At 39.4% G+C, this 23180-nt stretch overlaps 1 protein-coding gene across 1 annotated transcript in view; it reads left to right on the top strand.

Moving 5' to 3' along the window:
* The window catches only part of calcr (calcitonin receptor), a 57252-nt gene that overhangs the window by 9631 nt on the left and 24441 nt on the right, over nucleotides 1–23180 (top strand). The window contains exons 2-9 of the mRNA XM_030741791.1: nucleotides 14189–14256; nucleotides 18893–19043; nucleotides 19560–19667; nucleotides 20898–20983; nucleotides 21086–21224; nucleotides 21325–21435; nucleotides 21887–21999; nucleotides 22126–22198. Of these exons, the coding sequence (XP_030597651.1) occupies nucleotides 14212–14256; nucleotides 18893–19043; nucleotides 19560–19667; nucleotides 20898–20983; nucleotides 21086–21224; nucleotides 21325–21435; nucleotides 21887–21999; nucleotides 22126–22198 (826 nt within the window). The 5' untranslated portion in view covers nucleotides 14189–14211. The remainder of the gene's footprint in view (nucleotides 1–14188; nucleotides 14257–18892; nucleotides 19044–19559; nucleotides 19668–20897; nucleotides 20984–21085; nucleotides 21225–21324; nucleotides 21436–21886; nucleotides 22000–22125; nucleotides 22199–23180) is intronic.

Genomic DNA, 23180 nt, shown 5'->3' with positions numbered 1-23180 from the left:
TTTTAGACCAGCAACTTGGAGTTAGCCTAGTTTTCAGTGTGCACAGTCTGTGGTAACCTCTACTGCATGACAACAGGTTTTGATGATGTATTTATGCCTCTGTTTGCCGAGACAGTCCCTGCATCCATCACTTTGAAGAAACTGTGCTCTGATCTCGAGGCATTTTTTTACTCTTTGATAATGTGCACACCTGACAAAATGTCCTCAAAGCAACGAGATTGATAGATTTGCACCCACACACACGCACACATACCCACACATCTTCGCTCTTCTACTATCATAGTAATCTGGAAAAATCAAAGCTTTTCAGGCAGCTGAAAACACAGATTCTGAAAAGATAACTGTGCTTATCTTAGAGCGTGAAGTTAAACATCATGGTTTTGAGAAATCCTCTGTTCTGAGGCTATATTTTTTTGATTGAGATTGTTATATATATTAGTGGAATATTTTGAAGTCAGTTTTCCTATTTATGAAGTCAGAAGTGTCAGTTTCCCCTCAGCTCACTGGTTCTGATCATTTCTACGAGTGAAAACATTTGCTGAGGGTAAGGAAGAAAAGTGGACCTGGCAATTTTCCCATGAAATACAAGAGTTTTGTTTTGAGCACTTCCTTGAACTGCACTAAAAAAAACAAAAAAAAAACACTGCAATTTTGCATTACATTTAGCAACAACTTTGTGAATTGGGTCTGTGAATGCGGGAAACACATTAGAAGTAACAGTATAATCCCAAAACTTCCTTTGATCACTCTTGCAGAGTCAGTGGACTTTACAAGAAGATATTCTGCATGCAGTGTGTGACCTACGTGTCACTCAAACTTAGGTCACACTGAAGACTCAAAAGGTATCATACTGATGTATGATGGACATGGAAATATGCTTAAAGGAAGGAAATTTTGCAGTGACTGATAGTATACAAATGATTTTGCAGCAAAGATGCACATATAGCAAAGCTGCCTCCTTTCCATTCTCAGTAATGTAATTAGATCTGTTATTCAGGCACAATAAAAGTCCTCTTGCCCATGTCTGTGAATGATCTGGGAACTTTTTGTGGGCTTGGTTTCATTCCAGGCAGTTCTGCTCAGGCAGCAGCGCTCAGGCCTTTCATTATCTGCTGCCTCCAATCAAGGTTGATATTTTTTTTTTTTACCATCTCTCAAAACTTCCGACATTTTCTTTGAACTTTTTGAAGTAGTTTGCTTCATCCCGCATATGTTAGTGAAATTGTCATAATTACGGGAGACATTCGTATTCATAGTGAGAAGAACAGATGGCTAAAAGCAATGAAGCTAGTGGAAGTGGTTTGCGTGTGTGTGTGTGTGTGTGTGTGTGTGTGTGTGTGTGTGTGTGTGTGTGTGTATAGCTCAGGTTGAGGCTGCTCTGCTGAACAATAGGAAATTAGTCTAAAGAACCTCTGGTATTCAGCATGCTATTATTTATAAGGTAATTCAAACAGAAATAAACTGTTTATACTAATATAAATAAAACCACGTTTTTCTGTCACAATGAATTTTTTTCTAGTTAATTTTTTTGAGTTTCTATTTTCTTTTCTCTGTGTGTTCACTAACAGGACTTGACATTTCATGATGTCATTTTCCCCCTCTGCATTAAAATGAACATATTGAAAGTGCTGATGGACATTGTGTACTTATATATTTAACAAAACAACAAAACAATAATCAGAACTCACTGATTTTTTTCTGCGGGGGCAGGATTGGAGATTGCCATTTGCTATGCTGCACAAAAAGGTACCTCTAGAGCTTGAAATGAGTTAATCCCTGCATTTTATTTTTATTTATATAATATAAATATATTTATGTGTGTGTATATATATATATATATATATATATATAGTAATTTTATTTTTAGAACCCATTAAGAACAAGGCTAAATTAAGTGCTTTACAGAGGAATGTATTTATATTTTATTTAGAATGAAATAGGGTCTCTCCTCTTGGTCCAGTGAGGAATCTCAGGCTGCATTTTCCTGCAGAAAAAGCACGGATGGCTGACTGTCAGTCCCATATAAAGACAGACAGGAAGAGAGAAAAGCATGCAGGCAGTCTCCAGAGCTCCAAAAAGGAGGAAGAAGTTTCACTTTTGCTATATACAGCAATTTGCCATTCTCAAGAGAGATTAAATGGGATAATGTGTGATCACCGATATAGCTGTGTGTCGTCAGCACAGCAGTGGTAAGGGATGTTGTGACTCTGTGACAGTGAAGGTAAAAGCAGGGAAACAGTAACTGGGATGAACACAGAAATCAAGGGCGAGATTCTTTTGTTTGTTTTTTACAGTGTGCAGATTTAGTTATCTTTTTCTGTCTCCAGATGTCTACATCTGGAGACAGAAAAAGATTGCTTAGTGAGTTTCTGTAGTCAGCACAGGTATATATTTACTGCCTACTTACTTTTATAGTAAATTGCTCTTTGTCATACATGCAGACATGTAAGAGTGCAGTTGAATGCAGTGGACTGTAATATCCTCTCTCTCTCTGTCTTCACAGCACTTACTCAAATCTGTAACAACTGCTTTATAAACTCAACCTTAAACCATGTCTTCACCTTAAAATGTACTTTCTTTTTGTCCCCTTAAAGAAAAAAAAAGCCTCCATAAAAAAATTTATGTCCCCACAGTGTGAGTCATACTTGGACCACACACTCAAATGCACTCTAGGACTCACACACGTGCAACAGCGGTGTGTTTACACGAGTGTTAAGTAGGTTGTAACACTTTGGAATGTAATCACACAGTTGCACCTCGTCATAAATTTAGTCGGAGGTAATTATAGATCCACTCGTGCTGTTTCTCTACACGTTCACAGTCACACGCGCGAAGCGTGCGATACTGTAATCCCCTCTCATTCACACTCACTCATACAGTGTTTGATAATGGTTTATCATCCGCTCCCATTTTTCTGCAGCTTTTGTATCATCTGAAATCATATGCATATAGTTTACTCCTTAATAGGGCTTAACAAAATAGGCTATTGTGCCCCAGAGCCCTGAAGGCGTGAGCACTGTAACTGGCTTTTTTTTTTTTTTTTTTCCCAAGTACTTTGTGTTGCACATACATTTTTGCGCAGTTGCTCATCTGACAGCCCATTTTAAATGGTCGTCCTTGGCATTGTGGATTTCTTCTCCCCAGGCAGAACGCGTCAATAGCAGTGATATAGTACAGTACAGGATTTATGTGGCGTATGTATTGCCTGAGGGAAACGGTTGGTCTCTTGGAAATGTGTTTCCATATCTGCTAACGATTTTTTCTATGATAGTTGTAAAAATGCTATAGACATAACTGTAGTAGTTTGCATCCATTAAAAGCGAATGTCGTTCAGGGTGTGTATGTGTTGTGTTATCTTCAATTTGAAGTCTTATTGGATCATTCGGGGATGAGATGCCCCCTGAGCCTCTGTTGCAATGACTGTGCTGTGTCTTTAATGTGGTTGCTGTAGCAGGGATATTTCTATCAACCTTTTTTTTTTCTTAAATTTCCTCCCACCTAACCTGATTTATCATTGAGAATGTTTGTTCCATTTACTCAGTGTACATCCCAGAGCTATTAGCTGTTCCAATAGGCGCCTATCGTTTTCCATCCGAATAAGCCTTTTCTTTCTGATGCTTTTTAAACTGTCTTGTTTGAGTTCAAGATTGAGTAGTAGGATTAAGTTCGATGTCCATCCCTGGGGCCTCTGATCTTGCCCTCCAGGATCCATTTTAGGACTGATTGCAATCCCTGATCCAGAGGGACTTATCTTTTATCTTTGATTTGCAGCAACTCTTCTCTGCTAAGATGATCTGCACAAAGGCACAATATGACTGCACAGTTTCATTTTGTTCTCTTTTACTCATTTTATGCCTTCAATGTGGCACTTTAGAGTAAAGATACACTCTTTGATCTTGTAAGTAAAGACTCGGCTTGCAGAACCAAGCCTGGGCTTCTGACGCCTGCAGCGGGAACAGGAAAACGTGGGAAAAATAGCCCGAGAATCTCCAGATGGGCAGCACGAAGAGGTCATCCAGTTATTCACTTAGATAGAAATTTCAGTTCTCTTTGACATTTTGAGAGCAGTGATGTCTCACGTCTGTGGTTACAGCCAACTGGTTAATTTATAGCATCTTAGCATAGCCACGCTATGTCCAAATACATATTTGCCTGCCAGCACATCTGAAGTTGAGTATTTATCATCTGTATGTTTCTGTATGTTTGACACATAAACATGAGAATAGTTTTTTAAAGTATTATTTTACTAAGAGCAAAAATAAAAATAAATGCATTCCCCATGATGTCAAACTATCTGGTAAATATTTTAGTGAACTTCTGAAGTGAAGTTCTGTAACACTGAACCCAAACTTGGAAGAGGCTGTACTGCATTTGCCATCTGTCCTCTACGCTCTGCTTTTGGGAAATGAGACAAACAAATGTCATTGGTTGTTTGACAGATGAGATATGTGCTCAGTGGAAAGTCAAGAGGAAATGAAGAGGCTGGGGAAAGGAAAGGTTGACAGATGAAAGGACTTTCATCCCCTGAAAATACCCTCCATTCAGTGGCAGATGTCTGTAAGCACCTGAACCTCAGAGAAGCTGAAAGTATAAGGTGACGCTTATCATAATCATTTCAGGAAATAAACAAAACCTTAATGGGGAGGTGTCAGTGTCAGGGAGGGAGCCGCTCGTCTGACAGAACAAAGCTTCCATTCATAAACAAACTTCTTTGTTAACTGGGATTAGGAGAAGAAAATCTAATTCAGGGGATTATATAACTGAGTAAATATTCAGTAAACATATCTGAATGGTCTCTGTACTCACTCGAAATCCTGACATGTTTATTGGCACGAGTAAGGTGTGCTGCATGTGCAATTTTATGGCACTTAGTTAGCATTGGTTGTAGGTGGTGACCATTTGATTCCCATTACCCACGAAATCTTTTAAATTCATTTTCAATATTACTTTTTGTGTAATGTGATACAATAAGAATGTTTTAACATCAGTTCCCTGCTGCGTCTCTTCAGATCAAAGCTTTTGCAACCTGACACAGTTCTGCTCGAGGAAGTGAGACATCAGATCGCCATGAAACTAGGTCTTTAAGTAAACACCACTTCAGCAGCGGCCCTTGGGATGCAGTGACACTAGTAGGAATTAATCACCCGTATGCAAATCAGTGAAAGCTTTGAAAGCAGTAATCACACCAGTGTTCTTCTTTTGTTAACTGAGCTAGGTTGCATGACTAGCAGTGTTTAACATCTGATTATTATTCTGTAATTATTTTTGTTCTCTTGATTGACTGATTTGCTGTGTCGGAATCAAAAATAGATCAGAAGCGTGCATTTCCAAAGCATTTGAAGGGAATAAAGTTTTTATAATCGACAAATAATTAGAAGTCTTTATTGCAGGGAAAATAGAAAGCCTGTAGAAAATGCTTGGTCAGACATATCCAATAAAATGTATTTCCCTACACTTCCCATAATGCAGCTTAAATGCATCTTGATCCTCCATGCTTCTTAAATGCCAACTTATATATTAACCCTTAACATCCAGTTCCTAATCCAGAAAGAAAGTGAAATAAGCCCAATAAAATCATCACTGGATGTTATATTTAGTTGAAGTTGAAGCTCATTTGCTTCAGTTTACAGATCACCTTTTTTTAAGCTTCACTCTACAAAAACTGAAGGAAACTGTGACACAGTGATGCAGACCGAGAATCCCAGCTGCTCACGGAGCCCTGCTCATCGCAGCCAACTCGCACATCTAAGGGTGCGATCTGGCCATTGAGCCAGCAAAATTTGCCCCCCTCAGTGATGCTGACGACTTTTCCATCTTTAGCCCGTGGTGACAACGCTGTGTGCTTTGTGATAGACTGACTGTTTCTTGTACATGTAGTAGAGTTTTCATCAGCAGTTTAATCATTTATGAACATGCTGCAAGGGAGTATTTGCCTATTTGCATCATTACTAAACCACAGTGATTCAAAGAACGGACAGTTTGACATCTTCAAGTTAAAAACTTATAGAAAATAAACAAAGAAAAATGTTGTGGTTTTTTTCTTCTTTTTTTTTTTTGCTTGGTAATTAAGAAGTTTTGAAATTTGAAATGAAACATGAAAAATTAAAAAAAAAAGAGAGAAATGAATTAACTTAAATCTCTGATTTTTGCATGATGCTTCATGTAGCTGGATGAATGTCACTACAGGCCATTCATCAAATAAAACTTCCATTGTTAGATATGTGGAATTGCTGTACCATACAGCGATGATACTGATGTTATTTAAGGCATGTAGAACATGTATTTTTGTAAGGCAAGAGCCATTACTTCATGGCATTTTGGGCAGAAAGAACAAAGAGCTAAAGCTGGCCAGACAGTCCAGACTGGGCGGTTGGTTCAGCTGCAAAACAGACAGAGACGGGTGAGGAATTTGGAGCTCTGGTGGTCCCTCTGCATATTAATGCAAAGACAACCATGACCTTAATAGACAAACAGAGAAGGGGAAAAAGAGAGCCAAAGAGTGAGACGTGAGAGGAAGTTGTGGGAGAATTTGCAAAAATCAAAGCAAAATGGCTGCCAGGATACATACAGAGCATGTAACTGAATGCAGAGGAGGAGTCTGCTTTTGGAGCTCAGTTGTGCTTCCTTCTGAATTTATTCAATTTGAAGAAGAAAACAAATGTTTTTGTATTCATAAGCCATCCCTGATTTGTTGCAAGAATTATCATCCATCTGTTCTTCTATGCTCTGCAGAGTTTTTAGCTTCTTTGGTTCATTCTCAGTGCTCTGAAAGTGGCGCAGCAGCACAACTTTAAAGTCCGTAGCAAGCTGCTTTGTTTCGGAGCTTAGGAGGAAAATATTTTGGAGTTGGTGGAGAGCAAAATCGAGCAAAAAGGAGATTTAAGGAGATTGCATGTGCTCATCGGGAAAACAAGCCAGATATTCAGCTGCTTAAATAAATTATATATTTGTATGCATATTTGCTGAACGTATGAATAGGGAAAGAATAAGTTGCTAAAGTTATACCATTTCTATATTGTTACAGTGTTGTGTTTGATGTTGGGAAAATCCAGCTAAAGACTTCTTTGTTTAAAAGACTTGTAGATACATATTATTCTTCAGCCAGGAGGGTTGATTTTATGCAGCCAAGCGTTTGCTCTTCTTTCCGTGGCTGCGCTGATACCATCTCCTGACCTACATTTTCTTTGATCTGAGATTTTCAAGAACAAGTTGTGGGTGTACATAATTTGTTATTTTTGAGGAGACACACAGCTCAGAAGCAAAAATCGGCACTGTATTTTATTTATAGCGGGCAACATACAGTACGTGACCAACCTTCCAAAGCATGGTCCAGACAGTGTAAAGCCCAACTTAGGCTATTTTAGCGATGTTACATAAATGGAAAAAAAAAATCACTTTGGGATGTAGGGGAAAAAAAAACAAAGAAAAGTTGTCCTGCACAGGCACACCTTTTATTGCTCACCACAGTTGAGTTATTAGCTGTTGGAGCTGAAGAGTGGCTTGGGAGCCTCCAACCTGTTCCATGTAGTCACAGTTAAGCCCTGTGAGGGAAATGGTGAGATGGCTCCCCATCTGCCTGGCAAACATCAGTTAACTCCAATTTACATATGATGCATGCTTCTGGTGCTTTAAAAGAGACCATTTTAGTTAGAAGAAAATAAAACGTTGGGATCATGGGCAGCAGATTAAGTAAGTGTATCTGGAAGTCTCGACTGTGATGGACTGTTCCCAAAATGGGCTTGTTCCTTGTATCCCTTCTTCATCTGCCTTTAAAATCCTTCGTCTTTCTACTCTCTACCCATTTAATTTCCTTCTAGTCTAGGAGAGGAAATGTGTGGGATGTCATGGAGTTAAAGGTCAGGTGTAAATCAGTTGTTTACACAGAGCTAGGGAGAGTCTTTCTATTACAGGAGACTTGTTCTGACCAGCTGGAACACAGACCAAACAATGCTTTCTTGCTTCATCCCCTCTTACCATATTCTTGCCACTTCGCTGCTAAATAACAGGCCCAGTTTCAGAAAGGTACTTGGGTGCAAACAACAGAGATTTTAATAACAAAAGGGGGCAGGGAGGGCGGGGTGAGGAAGGGGTTTTAAATGAAAATCTCTTTTGTGCTCTCACTGGAAAGTAATTAGAGAACTCAAATGCCTAAAATGCATGACACATACAGGAAGTGGGAAGATTGCATCTGCAATTAAATCCTGACCTCCTGAAGATGAGGCTCGTTATGCTGAAGGAGCTAATTGTTCAGTCAGTTTTGCTGTTTGTATTCAGTTGCATCTTAATTTGTTTACTCAACATGGAGATGAGTTTCCATGCCAAAATGTGTGTGGTCTTCCATTGGTCATCTGCACACTGTACCACAGAATCAGCAGCAGCCTTGATTTGCTCGTCGAGACCCTCCTGCTGCATGGTCTACGTGGGTGGTGCAGATTCAGCTGCACCTGTAGATTAGTTAAGTGTACGTATACGTTCAATTAAAACCAGGTCAGATGTTTCAGTCCCTGAATAATCTTAATGCAGCCATATGTTATTTAGCACAAGGCTTGTGCCGTATCCAAAATTACAGCCTCGTTCACTATCCCTTAGGACAGGGGCGGGCAATTAAATTTCCCAATGGGCCGCATTAGAAGCTGGGACTGTTGTGGAGGACCCCACCAATAAGCTGACCTCACAGCTCTCCAGAATCAATATATGAAAGGTGTTTTTAAGCTCAAAGTCTCCACAAATAGGCAGTTCAACCTTACATGCTGTAAGGTTGAACTGCCTATTTCTGGCATTTTGTTTGTCCGTGCCAGTGTGTGAAAAGTGCAGTGACAGCAAGTAATTAAGCAAAACTATTTGCGCCTCTCTCTCTAATATTTTGGAAGTTTAAATAAGGAAAATTTGTGCTGTAAACTGTACTCCCCAAATAAATATTGACGTTTTTATGAGGTGTTTCATTGCAAGAGAAGAAAATAGTGCAGATATACATAAACTATGGAAGACCTTATTGCAGGAGTGGGCAATTTAATCTTCTGAAGGGGCCACATGAAAAACTGGGACTGTTTTGGAGGGCCGTACCAATAATCTGAGCTCAAGTCTATCTTTCTATAAGCTTATTCAAGTAAATTGAAATTAGTGACAGTAATGAATCACTGTCATTATCTATCATTACTGGCAGGTGCATGGCTACACAACAGTGATAGTTTTACATCTGTAAAATATTTAACAGCTTCACAGTGAGATTTTCAGCAACCATAATCCAGCCCATACACTGGAAAAGAGCTTAAAGTATTTACCCTCAGATAAAGCACAGGTGCAATAATTGCCTGCTTTAGACATCAATGTGCCGTGAGCTCGGGCTAGTTAACTGAACACTGCTATTTATTTATTTACCATATTCATATCTCTCCATCACAAGCCAGAGCCATTAACTTCCACTTGTACTCAAACTGCATTTTATCCCACATATACTGAAAATAGTCCCATTTGTCTAAGCTACAGAAAGTATGGCAAATGGACTGCTATTGATGTAGTGCTTTTATACTCTGAGCACTCAAATCACTTCACACAACAGGCTGCATTTGCACACAAACACATTTTCATACACTTTCACACATACACTTTTTAACCATCATGCACACGTTGTTGGATGTATTGGGAGCAATTTGTGGTTCAGTATCTTGCTCAAGGACACTTACATGTGATGTCAAACCACTGACCTTCCAATTTCTAGACTCCTGAGCCGCAGTCGACTGTAATATGAATCCAGTATGAACAGTAGTGCACTCTTTCTCTGAAGTAAATATTTTAGCTGATGTGAATGTTCTCTGATCTCTCTGTCACATGTACTGCAGAACAAAACTTAGAAATAGTACTATCCTAAAGTGAGCTGGGGAAAAAAAAAAACCAAAAAAACATGCACCATAACATGAAGCTGTTTAATGTTTTAACTGATTTTCTAGCCGACAAAAATTTTAGGCCTGCATTGAGAGCAAGAAAAAAAAAAAAAGGTTTGAAAAAGAAGCTGGAAAAGGGGCAGAAAGAGGCAAGTGGAGCAGGAAGGAAAGCAGAGCCTTTTTTAAGCGGGAGATTGTGGAAGAAGGGAAAGAGTGCAAGGAGAAGGGGGAGCTGGAGTGAAGACAGGGGGAGGTGGATGAGAGGGCGACAGAGAAAGTAGGCGATAAGGGAAACAGATTAAAGGAGCAGAAGATATATGGAAGGGGGAAAAAAAGGCCAGAGAGGAAATGAGAATGTAGAGAAAAGTGGGATACGGAGGCGGCGGAGGAGGTAAATGCATGGAAAGGAAACGAAACAAGCTTGTTCTTTTTACCTTAATTGGCGAAACATTTGGCATTTGGTATATTTTTAGATGGGCGATAAACTTTAAGAGCACGAACAAGTCTCGCTGTAAAGCATTCACATTTCACCATTTACCCATTCCCCCCCCTCAACCACCAAAGACAGACATACAGTATGCTAACTTCAAAACATGACTCAGAGCAAAGTGTTAGACCTGCCTGATCAGTCCACACAGGCACAGCATTGCAAAAGTTTTTATTTTCACTTGTTCTTATTTTTTGACATTGTTAAAATGTCTTATAGTTTGAAAGTAAACCTGCAGAGACTTTGAATACTCGGTGATATATGTGTTTATTCATTACAAGCCCCCCCCCACACACCCACACACACACATGACAACGCAATTTATTGCAAGAAATGTTGTGAAAACTCAGTTGGTAAACATTCAGTCTGTGAAATTGAATTCTGTGCTTTGAATGATATAAATGGGCTTTTTAGTGAAGAATTTAAAGCACGTGTGCGTCTTTAAATCCACTGTTTTCTTTCTGTTGCAGTAAGAAAAGAAATATATTTCACATCACTGCAGGATTTTTCCACATTGTAAACTCTTAATCTTAATCATTGTCTCTTACTTACTGTGTATGTGTAACATGTATTGCCATGACTCTAGACATTGCCTTTATGTCAACATTCAGAGAAAGCACAGAGGACTCACTTTTTCCAACGTCTGTCACTCTCTTTGACAGCACAGCCAGAATGCCAGGAGGCCTTGATATCGTATACAGTATATAAACTTCATGAGAAGAGTGGTTATGGATGTGCTGTTAAACTTGAGTAGCAGTAAGGAGAGTCCTTCACTTGTAGATCATGCAGATTATAGACGAGTGCAAATATTTTGCTCTTTAGGCAAGAATTATACAACGGCCTTGCGGGTAATGTCCACAATCTGTCCGTTTATCAAACTAATCCACCTGAGCTTGCATTGTAATCCGACTCATTTATCGCGACCCGAGAACGAGACTGCCAAATCACGTCCGTGTGGCTGTACCCTTCAGCCTGAGCGATGGGGCCTGAAACGGTGAGTCAGGAGAAGCCGCATCGGGCCGCCGCATCTTCCATCACTGATGTGATGTCAGCACAAATCTGTGTTGTCACAGTGCCTGTGACCGCTCACTGCAAGAGGAAAGCGAAGAGATGGGTGGCTCTGTCTGCTGCTGTCAGTTTGATATAAGGATGACATAAAGCGAGGGAGAAAAAGGGAGATGAGGGAGAGGAAAAACTGAGGGAAAACACATAAATTACCAATAAGAATAGCACATATGAAGCGGACATCACGTCCTTTGAACATTAGCAGTTTATTTAATGAAAAAGACACAAATTTAGATACCAGTTGTAAAAGAAATCTGCTATTGGAATCACCAATCAAAGAGAACAGAGATGATGGAAGCAGCTGATGTCCTTACTCTGAATTTCTTGTATGTATAAAACCTAAAGACCCTCTGCTTTAGAGTCTGCCTTACACTTCCAGTCAGAATAAACTGATCCACCATATTTTCTAAGTATTTTAGAATGTAATTAATGTTGCAAAAGATTCTTGCAAATCCCCACTGTAACTAATTAACCTTTCACTTGATCTACAGCAGCTTTCAGTCCTAAACAGCACTGTTATGCTGCTTACTTTCTACTCTGTACCCATTCATCCCGTTTCAGCGCATTCTCTCATCTTCTCTACGGGGAGCGTGGGGAGCTTCATGCCTCTCTGTTCTTATCGCACTGGATCCATTCGCCTGCAAAATGCTCCGGGGTCTATTTTTAGAGACGTACATGGAGCTAATGGGAAAGGATAGCCTAACTATAGAAAAAAAAGCCCTAACCTCCTCCCACTGAAAGTCAAATATAGCCTGGAGATTTGAGTTTGAGTCCTGTCACGTGTGAAGCTGAGCTGTTAAGATTTGAAACGTGCAGCTGTCAAATTTATTATTGATGGGCAGAGAGTGCGTTATAATGTTGAAATACTGCAAGAGTTATTGATGCCTCAAACAGTCCCAACTCCTACCCGGCTCCAACAACATATCTAGTTCCTATAGATGTTATAACAATGCCTTCTTAGCAGATCGCATCCTACTTAAATTATGAAATAGGTGCCTCAAAAACCTGTCGGTGTGTTTTCTGGTCTGCTTGAGTTTTTTTTTTTTTTAAACCTCTGGTGAATGGCTAGCAATACCCAGTGCTTCCAGTGTATATGCTAGGCTAAAACCTTTTGTAACTCTAGCTTCATTTCACAGAGAGAGTAATATTGATATTCATATTGATATAGGGGTATAGGGATTGACATAGGGATAAGTGACATTTAAAATTTACAGTGCTTTCCTATTTATTTTACATACAAGTAATAAAGTAATAACATTTTTTTCTGCCAGATAATTAAATTCATACTCGATGATGTCTTTCTAGCCTGCCTGAAGTGAATAATGTCAATTTATCAATTTTTAGATAAATTCACATGCTCATGATCACCCAGCAGTGATTAGGAGGATTATTGAGTCTCTGTGCTGGAGTAGCAGTGGTTTTCATGGATCTTCTCCTTCGAGAGGCAATTTTGGGATCCATACTTCTCCCTCGTCTGTCATGTCATCGCTTTTGCTAACGATCCCTATATTCCTATTCAAAGCAGCACTGTAAAGTGCTTAGTTGCTGTGACCTTCAGCTTCACTGAGGTGGACCCAGAAAAGATCTCCTGTAAACTCTGGTCTGGTATTGTATTAAAAATAGGTAGGATTGGGGTTGGGGTTATTTCAGTCATATTTTAAGCATCGATTCTCAAACTTTTTCAAAACTTTTTTTATTTAAAACATCATTAGGATTTTCAGTTTTTCAGATCTACTCATACATTTGAAACCACTACCTTGGCCTCAGGAGTTTTTTGTTTTTAAAACAGCAAATAAATTATATAATCATGCAATGTTCCAATTAATTTTCTATTTTCTCAGTCGTAGCATGTTCATATGTAAAGCAAACCCGGGAATTGTCACAACACAGAAACATGAAAAATATCTCTACATGAAAAATATCTCTAAAAATATGGAGTTTTATTTTATATTCGAAGCTGGAACTAAGATTTATAAGCGGCCTCATTTGATGCTAGAAGGCCCACTGCGACCTCTACAGATAGTTTGCATGTGACTGGGATTCCCGTTCAGACATCAGCACCACTAGGCTTAAATTCTTGGCAGAGCCAGGTATATTTGTCATCCTAAAGCTAAGTAGCCTACCATCAGTGTGCCTCTGTAGCCAAACAAATACTATAAATTGTGCTTTCATGGTGATTTATAAGACTGGCTCATGCATGCGTATCCGCTGAACACCCTGCCCCCTGGGCCGCTGTGGGGTGTGCAGAACAACCAGTAGGTCATTGTAACTGTTCAAACTGCAGAATGATGGCCTTGCAATAGGGACTCTGTTAGCCTGAGCAAAAAGACCTGAATTGAATTTTAATCTCGCACGCACTCAGTTACTAAACCGGCCGATCTGCTCCTGTCGTCCCGTTGAACTAGAGGCTCAGCACAAGATGATTAATGAGCATTGACTATTTTGGTCTCTGCTGCGTGTTTGTCTGTGCTTTTCATCATTTTTTTTGCTCTCACAATGCAAAGTTACTCATTGCTTCACATTCTGACAGACACACTGTCTCACTGTCTTGCAGACACACGCACAAAGGAGAGGAGTGAAATGTCACAAACTGCAGCGCTGCTGCAGTGTTTTGCATTTCAGATGAATGATTGCTGTGACTGTTTTCTCCTGAGAAGCTGTAATCCTGATTCGAAACAGCCCAATGTTTGTTCAGTCAGTCACCTTCATGGTTTTTCTGATAGGTTTAACGTGTTGTTCTCCTCCCTGTCTCTAGAGATTTGCCTGTGAGAGGAAGATATGAGGTTAATGGGCTCTGCTTGGATCCTTTGGTTTCTCCTGGTGGTAAGCTCACACTTTTTTACACAAGTATGTACAATGACACATCCACAGATATTTGGACAATAGTTTTTTTTGGTTTTTTTTACTTTGAAATTTTTGCCTTTGTACATCAAAGCGGATTTTAAATCAAAAGATAAAGATGTGGTTGAATTGCAGTTACAATAACTGTTTAGGAATTACAGCCATTTTTAAATACATGGCCTACCATTTTCAGAGGCTCAACAGTAATTGGACTAACTAGAATAACTTTAAATATAAGCATGGCCTGAAGTCTAGAACATATGGATGTCACTAGATGCCACGTTTCCTTCCTTGAGATGCTCTGCCAGGCCTTTACTGCAGCAGCCTTCAGTTGCTTTGTCACGGTTAGGTACCTGCGAATTGGCAAGGGGCGCTACTGTGGCAGCAAGAATTTTGGCCATGGCAATTTGTGCGACCTGACCAGCAAGTCACAACATTTAAGATTTCCTATTTCGTGACCCCTGCATGCGTAGTACGGTCAGTTTTGCTACCAGTTACAAAAGTTTGATCGCTTTGCCAAAAAACAGTGCTATTTCCACAGGTCTCATATAAACAGCTACTGAAGTGTCACAGGATGAAATTCAAAGGCAAGGTGCTAATAAAGGCAGTTTTTAATGGGAGAAAGTACTTTTTAAAGATGTTTTCCTCACTAAATCAGTGCCTTTGTTTCGTACTTACGATCCGTGTATGTGCATTTGGACCTATCACTGAATATATTTTTAAGCTTCCAAAAATAATTCCATCAATATCTGTGTATATACAAACATTTACAAATGTAAATCCAAATCAGGTGTTATTGTATGCAGATGTTACCCAACATTGGTTTCCATGGAAACCCAAACTTCACTATATTTTTCATCAGTTTTGATGAGCTCAGATGATTTGACATGCCAAAAAAACCAAATAACCAAAAACAACAAACAGTTTTTGAGTCTCTTTTTGTACGTTCAAGTCCAGTTACTGCAGGTAAGCAGTCACTATTCTTATAGATTGTGCTCACAGGTTGGTTGTGGGTGCGTTCACAGGTAGAACCATAGGTAAGACTTCTGTTTTCCATTGGTATAATTACTGGGAATGATTCACTGCTTCTCCACAGGCTCTGGTGCAGGTAAGGTCTCTCCAAATCCACAGGTAAGTATTTCTTTGTGAGCAAGAGTAAGTCAGGTAGGTTGGTCCAGAAACAAGGCAAACAGGTACACCAGGACAGAATCTGCGACAAAGGTCAGGTAAGTACGGCACATAAATCAAGAAGTTAGTAAGGAAACAGGGTATCAGGCTAAGAGGCCTAAATTACTCTATGACACTGAGTAGCTCCATTAGAAACGGAGAGGAGAACAAGGGTTATATACTGCTAGAGATGGTAGATGAGGATCAGGTGTTTCTCTGCCCTCAGTTTTGTCTCCAGTAACTGAAAAGCATGTTCTGCTGGGCTGAGATCAGGTGACTGACTTGGCCATCGAAGAATATCCCATTTCTTTGCATTGAGAAGCTCTCAAGTTGGTTTTGAAGTTTGCTTTGGGTCATTATCCATTTACACCGTGAAGCGCTGTCCAGTCAGTTTTGCAGCATTTAGTTGAATCTGAGCAGAGTACAGCCCTGTACATTTCACAATTCATCCTGCTACTCCTCTCAGTAGTCATATCATCAATAAAACACTAGTGACCCCTGTTCCACTGGCAGCCATACAAACCCATGCTGTAACATTTCCTCCACAATGTTTGACAGATGATGTGGTATGCTTCGGCTCATAAGCTGTTCCTTTCCATCTCCATACTTTTCTCCTCCCATCATTTTGGTGCAAGTTCATCATCAGGTTCTTTAAGGTGTTTTCTGGCAAAGTCTAATCTGGCCTTCTTTTTCTTGCGTGTTGCCAGTGGTTTGCACCTGGTTGTAAACTCTCTGTATTTACATTGATGAAGGCATCTTTTGACTGACAATGACATGCCTACCTCCTCGAGTGTTCTTGAATTGACTAGATGTTGTGAAGCTGTTGTTCATAACCATGGCATTTTGTGATTGTCCACTTGAGTTGTGTTCTGTGGTCTTTCAGGACTTTTGGTGTTGCTGAGCTGGCCAGAGCATTCATTTTCTTTAATAAGAATGAACCAGATTGTTGATTTGGCCACTCCAAAGGTTTTTGCTATCTTTCTGGGTTATCTTGGTTTTTCAGCCTAATGATAACCTCTTTCTCTTTGGACCACTTTGGAGAGCTGAAGTGAACATTTATCAAATACAAGTTTAACATGTGAAATCAACTCTAGATCTTTTATCTGATTAATTTGTCATGAAACTGCTTCTCAGTCAGCTGTCCAATTACTAATGAGCCTCTGAAAATGGGGGGACTATGTATAAAAATGGTTGTAATTCCCAAACAATTAATACAATATTTTTGTAAAACCTTGAATTGAAAGTCTGCACTTCAGTTGCATCTTGATTGTTTGATTTAAAATCAACTGCGGCGGTTTACAGCGGTAGAATCTACCTGTAACTGTATGTGTTACTGCATGTTACACGCCAGCAGCACTGAGCGAGTGCGAACCCACTGCGCTACTGCCACGAACATACATTGTAATGTGGATTTTGAAAAGTGCTGTGTAAATACATTTATTACTGTTATTATAGCAACATAACCTTCCAGCAGCCATAGAGAAACAAAGCAATCACAGGTTGTTTTATGTGCTTGTGCCACCGTGTACACGGTCTCAAAATCTTAACCAGAATGAGGACATTTACATGTATAGCAAAAAATATTTAAAGTCAGTGGAGAGTAGAAAATGTGGTCCTTAATGGGGAAAAATTTATTACAGATTTACTATGTACAATACAGCAGCAGGTAAGCCTTCTGTTAAAATCTTGAAAAAAAACCAAAAACAAAAACAACAAATGAACAACAGAAGAACATTATAACTTATTAGTTTGATAAAACATATTGGTGATTATTATTTTTATTATTTATTGTTAATTTTTAAGAGGCAATAAAGGAAATAACTAGAGGCCTGCTTCTGTGTATTTTAAAATAAACGTTTTTGGCAAATGCTCAATGATTATGAGTTTATAATCCCACTTTAATAACATTGGACAAATTGGACATTAATGTGTCAAATAACCACTCATATAAAGTATTTAGTGAGCTTATTAGCCTACAGCAGAAAGACTCTAATAGAGATCTTGATCTTAATCTTGATCTCAAATCTTCTGGCGCCAAGGATCTGATATTTAATGCGGCTTGGAGATTTGCGTCATATTCACAGCTCCAGTGTTTGAGGAATGTCAGCAATTAGCTTAATGGGGCTGTTGTAATCATCGGTCACAGATCGTAACACAAATCGTGTGTCATATGGCGGTGACACATTTAGGCATGGTGTTCTGTCATTTAATGATGTGCCCAATTACGTTATTACAATCAAAAGTCAAACTTTAAACTGGGACTTGTACAAATTGTGATTGCTGGTGTAATTAAGGTGGTAATAAAATTATTTTCAACACCAGCTGGGTGAAAGAACGTTTTGAAATGCATACAGATTTTCATTTCTTTTTGAGAGTCATTGGGTAAATCATTTGGTTTTCTTCAGTGCCACTGTGGAACGGAAGTTTATGTTTTCATTTTCATTTTCTGCTCAGTGTCAAGCATGACATTGAGGTATTCCTGCCAAATATTTACACCTGATATACCTATGTTGTTTTATCATGTTGATTCAAGAATACTAAAAACTTTTGTAGGCGATGAAAGGGGTTTTGTTCTCATTCAGCTCAGCTGTTGATATTGGTGGTGGCCTGGTGGTCGTATGTATGACGTCATTTACTTCAATGCTTGGAGTGACATCATATGTACGGCTGCTAAACTGCTACATGGGACATCAGCTCTCTCACTTTTTATACTGTATTTTGTATTTTCCAAGACTTTATCGGGCAGGTAAGGGTGACACTTTGGCCTAACGAGAATTTGTATTTCCTCCACAGGGAACCATGGGATTGTGGGTTTGCATTTTAGTTCTGATATGTGGACACAATCTCCCTCGCAAAGCATTAAAATTCCACAAAGAATTTGGAAAATGTGAGCGCACAAGCCTCCGAGAGGCTTAATTTTCAGCCAAAAAAAGAGGGAAGATAAGTCGCAGTGAGATGGGCTCTTTATCCTTCAGTGAGCAGCATTATCAAAATCAGCATTTCACACAGCAGGCTTCTTCGTTTTAATGTTACCTCCAAACACAAACAATAGAGCAGAGATAAGAGTCATTGGGAGAAAGTCAGCTGCTTAACGTCCTTTGTGAGCTCCCAAACATTTTAATGAGTTACACAAATGGAGCATGAGCAGAATTTCAAAGCAGAATGAAATCCTCATCAGAAAAGCTTTGGAGATGCTTTAAAAACTTTCCGTGCTCATTTTTCCAATTTTTTTATTCTTTATGCACCGGATGCACATCTTCATCCAAGTGCGATAAAACTCAGCAATATTATAATGACGCCCGCATCACCATTCAAGATAATATTTACACAGAAAGCACAAGCAGAAACCACAAATAACATTTCCCTGTCCACATTGTGTATTGCATTTACATTTCCAAGTCAGTGTAGGGCATGTCCTCCTCTCAACTCTAATGTCGTGTTGTCTCCACAGTGCAGGACGGCGGAAGGCACTGACTCAATCTCAGCCCCATCGCTCAGTCCTCAGCAGAGCATTATAGAGGGACAAAGTGTGCAGGCGCTGAGCCAGGGTCAATACAAATGTCTCGAGTTGTCCCACAAAGACCGCCAAGAAAACACAACTGGTGAGAGGCCCCAAATAAGTTTCAAGATTCTTGAGGCCAAATCCATTAACTGTGGGAGAGCATCACAGGTGGAGTGATGTGAAATCACTGAATGGGATCAGAATAGTGTTTGTGTTTCTGCTAAAGATAATAGTAGTACTTTTGCAAGACCTGAAATGACTTTTCTGTGTATAAGCTGTGAAATGTAATCACATCAGTAGAGAAATTATGTTTTGACTTCTGCACTGAAACTGAAAAAAATCTGTGAAATTACAGTAAAATTGACCATTTTTGCACATTTTCCTGTTTTTTTGTAACCAAACACTGAATTTTACCTTTTACCTTTTGCCATCTACCATTTAACCCCCCCCCCACAGCCCTCCCAAAAAACCCTCTAAACAACAAACAAAAAATAAGAAGATAATGAATGAAATAACAGACATTTTACATTTTTTAAACAGTGTGCTTATGCAACAAAAAAAAAGTGTTACTTGTGATAGTCCTTACACTTCTCTCCCCCCTTTTCCCTTCTTTGAGGGGTGTTCTGTGATTATATGTGGGATGGTTTGTTGTGCTGGGATGAGACACCAGCTGGGACATCTGTAACACAAAATTGTCCACATCATCCTGAACTCGACCCAACCGGTAAGAAAGCTTTTCGCATCTCTCACTAGATTACAGCAGCAGGTAGCCTGAACTGAGACCTGCTGGCTTTTCTGTGCTAACATTTTAATTCCACATCAGCAGGCAACACAAACTCAAGCGTGTCTCAAACATAACCTTGCAGAACTACTTAGATGGCTGCATAGTTGCGTGGTTGCTTCTGTATGAAATGCTACAGAAAAAGATATTTACAAGTGATTAATACAACAGATGAATACACTGGATGCAAAGTAAATCACTACCCTGTTGTACTCTTTGAGTCAGACAGAATGGAAACAGAGATTTATTTATATTGAATGACTGTGATTATATAAGTACAACTGATGTTTGGAGTGCAGCATAAATAGTTTCCAAAGTATGTGCAGTTTTTACATTGTGAGTAATACAAGGTTCAATAATGTCTAGTTGAAGAACTCCAGACTCAAGTCATGTCTGATTTAAGAGATGCAATAGGATGAAGAGAGGAGAGGTGAGGGAGAGGACAGAGAGATGAATGAGGAGCATGTAGGAGAACAAAAAGAGAATAAAAAAAATTTAAAAAGAGGAATTACAAAAATACATAGCGATGATTGAGTCTGACAGATGGATAGGGAGGGATAATGTGATTTGTAAGAGACGGGTCATAAAAGATCTTCCCAAAATGCTTGTGGTGTTAAGGGCACCCTCACGGCTCCTTGAAAGCTCATGCTGCTGATACGAGGCCTTTGGGGAAACACACAGTTGGAAGTGGTTGCTGAACAGTTAATGAGCTGCCAGAGAGGACAAGGCAGTCGGACTACAGTTGTTGTTGTCAGGAACAAAATGATCTCGCTGATAGGCCCGGCCCTTTATCTCCACTACATGTGGTTTGAAACCTGACATATAATAATTGGCTATAGAATTATTCCAAATGTGGACTTTTCTATGTGATATTTTTTATATTTTTGGTGATATTTGTTGAGCTAAATTAATCACAGTTGTTTTGTAATGGTGAGATTCAGGTTGAGATTTATGTGTTTGGACTATGCCAACATACTACTGCTGAAAAACACTGAAAGGCGCAGCCAAAGAATACAAAGAATCTCTACTGAACTCTCTACTAAACAAACAGGAGCAGTAGACTGTGCCTGTAAACGATTTAATACAGTATATGGGGCTTTTAGGAAAATTATTGATGGATTATGCTGTTGTAGCTCTGCCAGTGAATATTTTTCTTTTTTTTTTTTTCTACAGAAAAAATAACCAAATATTGTGATGAATCAGGTAATTGGATCCAGACCGGCTCTACCTGTCAGCAAACTTTAAAGGACAAATTAGAGGTAATTGTTTATTGGCTGTTTTCTCTGAAAACAATAATTGAACAAGACAAAGCTTGCATCAGTTTCTATATGCAGCGATCTAATCATTTTTGTTCCGAGTAGGAAATCCCTGATTTTCAAAGCGACGCTGCAGTAGAGCCAACCACGGAGGCTCCGGGGGTTAGCACAGAGAAAATTATCTTTGAAAATGAAAAGAAATGCCAAGAGAAAATGAAGAATGATCCACCTTATAAAAAATCAGGTCAATATATCTTATTTATCAACATCTACATTATTGACTTATTGACAGTAGGCCTCTAATTTTTTCTTTTTTTTAAATTTTTTTTTTGGTGGTGCTGTAGGCCCATATTGCAGTCGTAACTGGGATGGATCATTGTGCTGGGATGACACTCCAGCAGACACGTACGCCTCCCAAAACTGCCCTGATTATTTTGGTGACTTTGACCCCACAGGTGAGCAGAGAAGTATACAAGGATTTGCTCATCCAATAACTTGTTACCTTCTAAGGGTGAATTTGTAAGATAAGTAAGTAAGACACAAGTAGTAAGTGTGGGGCCTTTCTGTGTGGAGTTTGTGTGGAGTTTGCATGTTTTCCTCATGCCTGTGTGGGTTTTTTTCCGGGTACTCTGACTTCCTCCCACAGTGCATATATGTGTGGTTTTAGGTTAAATGGCAATTCTAAATTGACTGTAGGTGTGAATGTGAATGGTTGTCTGTGATAGACCACCAGTCTGTCCAGAGTCTACCATGCTTTTTGCCCTATGATGGCTGGGATAGGCTCCAGCCTTCCTGCAACCCTGAATTGGATGAGCAGATGAAAATGGATGGATGGATGGATGGATGGATGGATGGATGGTAAAACAAAATTCCACTTAATTAATTATTCTTAATTATTCTTTACAGAAAAAGCAACTAAGTACTGTGGAGCAGATGGCCAGTGGTTTCATCATCCAGACAGCAACAGGACTTGGACCAACTATACGCTCTGTGCAGTCACCCATGAGAAAAGGCAGAGGGTAACATATGCACAGTGAAATAAACAGTTTGATCTGTGTTTATTGTGCAGGGCTTTGTACAATGTCCTCAGCTTGTAAGTACAGTACTGTATAAAGCTGAAATTTCCATTTTTTTTCCCCTCATAGAAAATGAAGCTGCTTGAGAATGAATACGAATGTCTCCTCAAAATAAAACAAGACCCACCATTTAAAAAAGCAGGTAAAGTGATTCTGTTTTCTCCACAGCACCCATACAGTGCTGTTTAGTTTTACCATACACTGCCTGGCAAAAAATTGCATGCTTACACTACACTGAGCAATTGGATAAGAGCCTTCCATTGGATAATTTCTGCAGTGATTAATATGTTTTGGTTCAGTGCCCACCTGCAGCCGTAGTGTTGGGCGATTCAGCAAGTTACTGTCACTGCACGCCTGGCTTTCATCAGCCACAACGTCTCCTTCACTGACAATTTCAATCTGTTCTGGGAATGCAGTCAGTTATTCAGAGGAGATGGCATACATCCAAATGAACCCAGAACAAAACTTCTTTCCTCAAACATGGTATGTTCCACTCAGGTGCTCCCACTGCAGCAGGTGAAATCAGTTCATCACAATCCATCCAGACTGACCAGACCCACTACTACTGATGTCATCTGGGTCCTAATGCCAGCCCTAATCCATCTGTACTTACTCCAACTGCACCTCATGTGGAGACAGGACTCTGTGTAAACATTATAAATTCCCATAGTGAGAGTTCTTCATCTTATAACATAAATCCAAGTATCTTTGATCATTTGGACTCATCACAGTCTACAATTACTAATACATCACTATATAACTTTCCCAAACTACTTTCTCACATTAAAGTAATAACAACAGAACAGTTACCACCAGTAAGCCAGTAAGGAGACCTCAAAGACCTTCTGCTCTTGTACACATTAAACCCACCCTGTCTCGATCCACTGATCCCTCTGTCACTCCCTGCAATTTAAAATTTGCACTTTTAAATATCTGCTCATTAGCAAAAAAGACATTATTAATTACATCATTACTAGCAATAAACTGGACTTTATGCTTCTTACTGAAACCTGGCTTAAAAATAGTGGTAACACAGAGATGACTAATTGTAGTTTGAACATTGCACCCACATAAACAGGAGGGGTGGTGGGATCGCTGTTATACATAAAAAAAGTTTTAATTGT

This window comes from Archocentrus centrarchus, chromosome 11 (genome assembly GCF_007364275.1).
Source record: "Archocentrus centrarchus isolate MPI-CPG fArcCen1 chromosome 11, fArcCen1, whole genome shotgun sequence".
Taxonomy (NCBI): Eukaryota; Metazoa; Chordata; class Actinopteri; order Cichliformes; family Cichlidae; genus Archocentrus; species Archocentrus centrarchus.
The sequence above is the reverse complement of the archived record's forward strand: the minus strand, read 5'-3'. Positions and strand labels throughout refer to the sequence as shown.